The 8,919-nt window shown below is 44.6% G+C and overlaps 1 protein-coding gene across 2 annotated transcripts in view; it reads left to right on the top strand.

The window, feature by feature from the left end:
• Positions 1-301: 301 nt before the first annotated feature.
• Positions 302-8,919, top strand: part of ZSWIM6 (zinc finger SWIM-type containing 6) — a 99,758-nt gene continuing 91,140 nt past the window's right edge. For both annotated transcript variants that reach the window (XM_039567347.1, XM_039567346.1), the window contains exon 1: positions 302-847. In XM_039567347.1, the coding sequence (XP_039423281.1) occupies positions 337-847 (511 nt within the window). In that variant the 5' untranslated portion in view covers positions 302-336. The remainder of the gene's footprint in view (positions 848-8,919) is intronic.

Below are 8,919 nucleotides of genomic sequence, written 5' to 3'. Positions count from 1 at the left end.
GGCCACGCCCCCCTTTTCCCACGACGTGCGCGAGGGCGCGCCCGGGCTTGCGCGCGTGACGTCAACGGGAGAAGGGGCTGGGAAAGGGGAGGGTGCGCGCGCCACCCCCTGGCGCTTCCCCCTCCGCCCACCCCCCCGCCGTTCTATTTATGTTTGTTACGCCGATTTGCATAAGGCCCGCCCACCCCGCAGCCGGCGAGGCCGCGCGGCCCCGCCCCCTTGCCACATAAGGGCAGAGGGGGGCGTGTCCCCGGGGGCTCGCGGGCGCTCGCTGTCTTCCTGGAGCCGTTTATAGGGTACAGCCACTTCCGCTGTCGGCTTAGAAGCGGCGCGATCATGGCGGAGCGCGGTCAGCTCCCCCACCCCGGCAAGCGCCTCTGCTGCAGACCCGGCTATGGCTTGGGCTGCAGGCCGGGGCAGCGGGCGGGCGGCTCCGGGCCCGGCGGCGGCGCGCTCTGCGCCGGACCCTCCTCCGCAGCTGCCGCCGCCGCCCTGGGGCTGCTGCCGCTCGGCAAGACCCAGAGCCCTGAGTCCCTGCTGGACATCGCGGCTCGCAAGGTGGCGGAGAAGTGGCCCTTCCAGCGCGTGGAGGAGCGGTTCGAACGGATCCCGGAGCCGGTGCAGCGCAGGATCGTCTACTGGTCCTTCCCCCGCAGCGAGAGGGAGATCTGTATGTACTCCTCGTTCAACACCGGCGCCGAGGATCCCGCCGCCTGCCCCGGGGGCGCCGCCGCGCCCGGCGGGGCCATGGACGCCGCCGCCGCTGCTGCCGACGAGAACCGGCTGCCCTTCCGCAGGGGCATCGCTCTGCTCGACGGCGGCTGCGTCGATAACGTCCTGCAAGTCGGTGAGTCACCGGCCGGTTCCGCTCTGGGGCCAGGCCGCCGCCGCTCGGGGCCGCGGGTCTCCCGCTGCGTGTCACCCACTTGCCGTCCGTCTCTCTCTCCGCCGGCAGCTCCCCGCCCGCGGCCCGGCCCGTGCGAGCCCTTCACTCCCCGGCTGTACCGCGAACCGGGCAACTTCCTCCGCCGGTCTCCTCCCCCTCGTGCTCGGGACGCGCAGTGGCTCCGTGGCTCCGTGACACGGACACGGCTCCCGCTTGTCCCTTTAACTCGCAGCCCCGCACCGCGCCATGCCCGCTCCCGGTAATCCAGCCTGTGTAATCCTGTTTGGCTCTGCCCCCCTACCAGCGTCCACCCCCGGTAATCCGGGTCATCGCTTTACCCCGAGCCACAATAGCGAGGAGATGCCGCCCCCCCCCAATCCCGAGGGGGACCGCCGGTGGAAATGAATCAGCAGAAGGGCGGCCGGCGGGGGAAGGAGGGCGGGGGCGGGATGCGCCGCCGTCCAAAATAAAGACATAAAAGCGGTGCGAGACCCCGGCAGCGGGAGTGCGGGGGGGATCCGCGAACAAAGGCATTTCTAGGGCAGCAGCGACGAGTCGGAGGGAGGGAGGGGGCGCGATCCGCCCCGACGGGGGTGGTATGGCTGGGGGGGGTTGCTTTGGAATGAACGGCTTCGTGACAAGGGGGGGGAAAGCGCAGCTCTTCCTCCTCCTGGAACAATACCCCCCTCCTCTTCCTCATCCCCAGCCCAGCCGCCTGCCGCTGTTCTTCACCCGCTGCGGGTTCCCTTGGTTAACTCCTCCCTGCCTGTGTTTAAAGGGCTGCAGAGGTGGGTATTCCCCCACTGTTGGGGGGCTGTCTGCCGGGGGCGGCTCCTCGTTCATTCAGGGAATAGAAGGGGAGCCGCCCCCGGCAGACAGTCCCCTCCGCCGGTGGTGATGCTCTTTGTGTGACCCGGCCACTTTGTTCTCATTTTTGTGTTTATTTGCGTCTTTTTTTTCTTTTTTTTTTTCTCTCAGTTTTCTGTCGTTTCCCCTTCTCCTCCCCTGAAAAGGGGAAGACAGACAAAAGAGGCTGCTGCTCGCCTTTTGTTGACGGCGGCGGCTCGATGTGTTTGTGTGTGTGTGGGGCGCCGGCATTCCCCCCTTCATCCTCCCCCAAAACCTCGGTGCTGCCCGCTGCGGGTTTGACTTGGCGGGCACCTTGTAAACGTGACATCAGTTTTTTCCCGAAGGGAAAACGTGTCCCTGCTCCTAGGCTCAGTGCCCTTCTCTTCTGCCTACAGGGACTTACTTTTTTTTTTTTTTTTCTGTTTGCTTGTTCTTTTTTAAATCTAATTAACTTTCTTACAAGTTTCATCTTCTGACTTTCTCTTTCCAAGGGTCTGAGGTGCATCTGTGGTTCCTCAGGACTGGCAAAACCAGAAGTAAGGCTTTTTTAGTTTGGTTGGCAGTGCTGAGATTATTTTTTTTTCCCTTTTGCTTGCACTTGATTCTGTTTGCAAGCGATTAGGAATGACAGGAGTGCACATAGGGAGGGTTTCTTGGCTGATTGCATTTAAGCCAGGAATTCACTGTGAAAATAAAGCCAAGGGGCAATAAATAAAAGATGCAATCTTCTCTAGGAGGCAGGCACCCAGCGTGGACTTTGCTTTCCTTGCTTTCAGCAGTGGAGTAGGCCTCAGTGAGTAGTTGTGAAAGCAAAAAAGTAACTTTTTGTGTGTCTTCAAAGGGGGGGGGGCATTGAGTAATGTTGGTGAGGGTCAATGTGAAGAAAGAAAATGAGTATAAGTGCAACTGAAGTGTTGACTGCTTCTTCTGGAACCCTTAAATGCATTTCAAACAGATACTGTACCCACTGCTGAAAATACATTTGCTTTGTTGTATTCCCTGTTCCCCCCTCCCCCCGCCCCCCAACCTTATGTGAGCCTCCTTTGAAATTCTGTGCAAAAATAGTAGTGGAAACTGGTGATATGAAAGATGTCAGTTGTTTTGACAGAGGCCTTTGGCGAGGGAGTTGTGGAGGACTTGGTTAGGTTGGGTCCTGCTGTAGGAAAGTTCTTGTGTAATCTGGGTAGGTAGCTGTGTCATTAAGACCAGGTCTTGCTGACAAGATATTCCTTGTGAAGCAGAAAGGTGCAACTGTTAAAAGGCAATTCAGCTCTAGAGTGAGTTATGTTGGGCAGAGAATGGAATTGGTTCCATATAATACAGCTGAATATGTAGCATTGATGAAAACTTGGAATTAAGTTTATATAAGTGCATGTTTAGTGACCACATAAATGTGAATTTATGTTCTTTGCAGTATGAGTAATGGAAACTCTGTAAATGTTTACTGTTGAACTATGGAAAAGTGCAGTTATTGGACAAAATACATTTTATTACATATCAGTTCTAACAGCCTTACTTGTTACCTGAAGTGTTACTATAAACAGGGAATGCAAGACTTGATTGGAGAGACACATAAATTTTGGTTCAGTGGTAGTTAAATGGCACCATTTGCTTCTGAATTTTACATTTTAAATTTTTCATTCTAGCCCTGACTAAAGATTCTGCCAATTTTATCATGGTAAATCATTTCAGGCAGGAGGATTTCACAAACATTGTATATAAGGTTTTATAAAAATCTTCATGGGATCCTGCTTCATACCTACTGAGTTAATCTCTTGTGTGGTGTCTTGTAAAGAAAATCTGAAATAAAATGAAGATGACGTATTAGTGATACACACAAATAATGTTCTTGGTAATCGGGCAGTCAGGTTGGCTGCTAGGCTATTTTGTAGTTCAATGGTGCTGTCCTAGCATAACAATTAGCATCACTTAATTTTGAAGGATTTTTCTCCAAAGAAGACAGCTTCAGAATTCAATTTGCATCTAATTTATTGATGTATTTATAGCTTTTTGATATGCTTCAACTAGATATGAAGGTTTTTCTTTTTTAGTTTATTTTAAAAAAGCCAGAGAATGCAGGCTCCTAAAGCAAACCTTCCCAACTGCGTGAAACAGCTCTTTTACCATGCATGTTTTTAACTTACTTCAAACCAAGTATTTTTAGTAAAAATTACAGTCTAAACAAGAAAGCACTTTGTGAGTAAATATGACAATCTGGAAGGAAAATTAGAAATTGACTGTGTTTCATTCGGCCAAATTTGTGAAGATGCCAGGAGCAAGCAGACAGTTTTAGATGGCGAAGTGTATATTTGGTTTCTGAGGTTAGTCCTGAATTAGTACACAGTACTGTATTGTCGTCATGGCTGTGGCTGTCAAGGTTAGGAAGAGGTGTGATCCCTCAATAGCACAGCTGACCTGGCGAGAGCCCTTAATGCAGCTATTCTAGGAGAAGAAATAAACCCCTGTGCCTCCACTGGTATGACTCTTGCTTAGGGAAAGACAGAGGGTTGCCTTGGCTGTAGTGCTGTAAAACGCAGCTTCACAGCTACAGCTGTATCTGCATTAGAAGTGCTCGAAAATTTTGTGATACATCATACAAGTACTCCTACAGTATCCCTGTCTGTTGGTAATTTGAGGCAGGTTTGTCTTTGTTGCGTAGACCCTGCTTGCTCATACAGGCCTTCCTTAAAGGAGTTACAGCCCTTTCCATGGTAGCATACTGTGGTAGGTCATACCTTTTAGGTATGAATGGCAAGGGAGTGAGTTGGAGGGAAGGGACTCCTTGGGAAGGAAAATACAAAGAATTCATTGACTGGCACTTGCCACAGCTCTAGAATATGATGTTAGTATTATAAGCTAGAAAGCTGCTTTATCTGTGGAAGGAGGCTCAGCTGAAGAACATCATTGCATGGAGCTGCAGGCTCATGTTTTGGAAGCCCCTTAGAGATACCTGGTTGTGGGATGTAACCAAAATGCTCCTTAGAGAAAAGCAAAGTAAAATTTGTCCTTTGTTAAATAGTGGTTGGAGATCACTGATGTTTCTTTCGTTTGTTCTTAAGTTAAAGACTGGAGATTTGTTTTGCTTTCGAAACCAAGAGAAGCCATTTTTTTCAGCAGGAGCAAGAGAAGGCTTTAGAAGACCATATTGGTAGCTGCATGTAGTTCTGGTGGAATGTGTATTGTAGTCAGCAGCTTTCAGATCCTTTTAGTGGACAAGGATTCGAGTTAAATTTTCGTTCTTCCTAGCCATCTTTTATGAAAAAAACTGCCCAAAACTTTGTGAAATTGAAGAGCATGTAAAACAAAAGTAATTTCTCTTCTTTCATGACAGAGCTGGCACAAATGTTATACTGTACTATGAGCTGAACTGCAACTTTTAGCAGATGTGGTGATCCTTACTGATGTGTGCAGTGTATACATAATGGTTGATGAAACCTGTGGGACAGATGTATTTAGTAAAAGGATTTACTTAATGGGAGTAATACTGAGTTGTGTGACAAAACTAAGGCTATCATTAGTGGGAATGTAGGTGCTGTGTTTAGTATTAACTTTTTTTGACCTATGATACCAAATTGTTCTGGTATGTGTAGTGACCTTTTTCCAAGAGGAAGAGGTTGTGTTAAACTCTGCCTATTTGAAGAGGGGAATTTTGTGTGCTGACATGCTGAAGGAACAATCATGTTCTTCCACAGTCAGCCTAAGTTGGGGTTTGGTTAGGAATGTATGAGTAAAACAAGTCATCCAGAATTTGTTAATACAATATTGTGGTATGGGCGTAAACAAATGATGTCTGACTTTTTGCTGGACTTTTTTGGACTTAGTTCCAAGACTAGTAGAGTCTTGCGAAAATACCTTAATTGATTCCAGTTTCAGTTTGCTCGAAGAAATAACTACCAATATTTCCAAGTTCCAGAACAGAAACTAATAAGCTAATTTTTAAATGTTTTGTCCTGAAAGGGAGACATCTAATGCATTCCAGTTTCCTTGTCAGATTTGGAGTGCAATTGGGGGATATGCAAGCTGATTTCTGTGTGTGTACTCTAATACACTATCCTTGACCTTGAATAATTTCTTTAGAAACCCTGAAAAAAAAGAGCAAAAGAAGTAAAAAAAAGCTGTCGTTCAAGACCAGATCACTGAAGGTGGAAAAGCTTTGTAGATCAGCTCTTGCCTTTAATTCAGGCTTTCTAAAAGTATCTGATCTGCATTTCAAGAAGATGTAAGTATTTTAGAGTGATTTCAAAATATGAAAATAAAACTTTATACTATCTTTGTATGTAGTTGTGAATAGTAGGATAAATGTAATAGGACAGTGTCAATACTGCTCTAGAATTCATTTATTTTTTAAGGAAAATAATTGCTAATCACTTGCCATCACAATTTTTAAAACGAGGAATCTTCTTTTATACCGGGGTGTTGTATTTGGTTCATGTAACAAAATCTTTCATTGTTTTAGGTCAGTTTTCATGTTTCTTATATTCCATTTTCCCCTTAATTTCAAGGCTTTCCTCACATCCAAGAGAACAATTTTCATTTTTAAATCTGCTGTTCCTTTTAGAAAGTGATTCCATCTTTATATATGATCTGATGTTTTGGTATGTAGCAATGTTTGAACGTGAACCACTTGTCATGGCAGCAACTGATGCCTGCATATGCGCTCTCTCCCTGTATGCTAACTTTCAGAGATGAACAGTTAATTAAAAGCAGAATCTGTGTATACTGGGGCTATTTAAAAGTCAATATCAGACAAACTGGTTTCCTTTAAAATCAGTAGCTAATTGCTGCATTTTGCTGTATCATTTGCTTTTATAAATGAATGTGTTAAAATCGAACCATTACTTAAGACTCTGCTAACATTCTAATTAAAAAATTCAGGTGAAAAAATGTGCTAAACAGTTCTTACTGTAGAAGGACGAGGTACATTAGATGGCACGCTCTAAGATATGTCTGCATGAGTTCAATTTAAGTGTCACCTGCTGCCTAGGTAATCTAGCGATGTCAAGATAAAGTGTGAAGTTTTGTAGTAGTGTAAATATGAGTGCAAAGTTACAGTAGTATAGGAAAACAGCTGACATCCTTTTACTTGCTTTATCTTTAGCTTATTTTCTTGGGGGTTAGGTAGGAGAATTTACTGCATCTTTAAAAAAACCCCAAAAGTCAAGACCAAAAAAACCCATGGTATTTTAACTGACAAAAGGTATCCTAATTTATGAATATGCTGTCTGTGACATGAACTAATTTGAAATCTTAAAAAGCTTTCATGTGCAGCAAGGATACAGATTTAATGTGAATTCTGATTGCCTGGAATGCAGTCAGCCTGACAGCACGTGAACACTTGAGTGCTGTCCAACAACTGCACTTGTTCTGAGAGATCTGTCTTGAATTTCCAGTTTTTCCTCTTGGTTTACTGTCCAGGACTATGAATGTAAAAAGTTCTCAGCTGGGTATGTGTGCAACCCTTGACGTGGCTTCATAACCTTCTGTGACCTGTATCACTGCCGATGTTGGCTGGTGCTGTACATTGGCTTGCATTCTCCTTCCAGCTACATGCCAATTACCATGATTTATGTGATGGCCTTGTGGCACATTACCCTGCTGTCCTCTGAAGCAGCAACATGCATCCAGTTTTTGTTGCCTTGGCCCTGCTGTGGAGGGCCAGAATGTCTGGAAAACCAGAGATATAAATCACCATCTTAAAATAGTTGTTTTCTGACTGAGTTCTGAAAATGTGCAAACAGATTGGAGGAGTCTAGCCTTCTAATAGTAACTACAGTGTAGAGAATTCCTTTGTGGCTAAGTCAGAACTGATAGAAGGCCTACTGTAAGAGCTGAGTGGGCATACAAAAGACTTTTTCTGATGTGGCACAATTCAGTATAGACTGAAGAGTGTCCTAATGTGGAATTTTTACCAACACTTTATTAAACACTTCCAAAAGTGAAAAACGGATTTTCAAAGAGGAGAAATTTCAGCAGTGTTTGAAGTACATTTTAAAGTAATGCTTTACATCACATGCTTTAAAAAGGAGAGTATGTGTTATTTGTGGTTTTAAAGATTATTTATTTATTTTTTTATTTTACCCTAAGCCTCCATTTGTCTTTGCACGTGAGTGTATTTGACAGTCTTGAAATACCTGGAAATTTTGCTTTGGAAATGCATCGGCAATGGCTGAGAAAGTCTGACGCTAATTGGAAGGATGTGGTAAAACCTGTCAGTAAGTTTAAATTTGCACTGGTAGAGCTAGCTGATCAGAAAAATAGGAAGGTCATTTACTGAATTAATGTGCTAAAAATTCAGGTGACTTACCTTTTATCCTAGCTTATTTAACAATCCCGCCTGTTTACGTAAGTCATCTTTCATTGTTAGTTGATGTCAGACCTTTAATACATTTTGGCATTGTTGGAAAAATAACGGGTGAAATGGCATAGTAAGATATTTCGGAGAAGTATGTGTTAATATATATCTTTATTGTGTCTTTTTTTACTTTACTTTTTCACAAAAGTTAATTGCATTCAAATGATTATTTTAAAGGCCTGGAAAATCAACTGCTGCATAGCTGTATGACTTCTAAGAAATGAGACACTTTGTTGTATGTGTGCCAAGTTTAACTGCTAACTGGCTACTGACAGCCGGTAGTAATGCAGTGGCAGTGCAGGAACTATGCAGGAATTCTGCAGCTGACTGCAATGTTTAATTTACACTGACTACTGAAATAAAAAACATTAGACCATTGAGGCGTTTAAAATTGGATAAACTCTTACAGAGTGTGAGACAAATGTATAGTTGTAACAGAGTAGAGGATCAAGTTTGCATGTATTCTAATCATTTAAGTGTTTTTAACCTTGTGTTGAGAGCTTGGCTTTGGGTTAAAGGCTTCAGCAGTGACTCTCAGATTTGTTTCTGTATGCTTAAAGTTTGACTCTTCTTTAATGCTAGTAGCCTGCCTTCTTTCTGCATAGCAGTGTTCTATGTGTGCAAGGCCTAGTGGCAGCACAAACTTTTTAAACTCATTTTAGCCTCTAGATTACCCTTGTCAAAAGTGGCTTCTGATCTTAATTATTTCTTCTAAATTTCTACATTCAACTTTGGTATTTTGATTGGACTGAAGTGCATGGAGCACCTATCCATATTCAGTGATTAATGATGGGATCGACAGTATATTTATCAATACTATAAATAAATACAG

This window comes from Corvus cornix, chromosome Z, assembly GCF_000738735.6.
Source record: "Corvus cornix cornix isolate S_Up_H32 chromosome Z, ASM73873v5, whole genome shotgun sequence".
In the NCBI taxonomy this organism is placed as follows: Eukaryota; Metazoa; Chordata; class Aves; order Passeriformes; family Corvidae; genus Corvus; species Corvus cornix.
The sequence above is the reverse complement of the archived record's forward strand: the minus strand, read 5'-3'. Positions and strand labels throughout refer to the sequence as shown.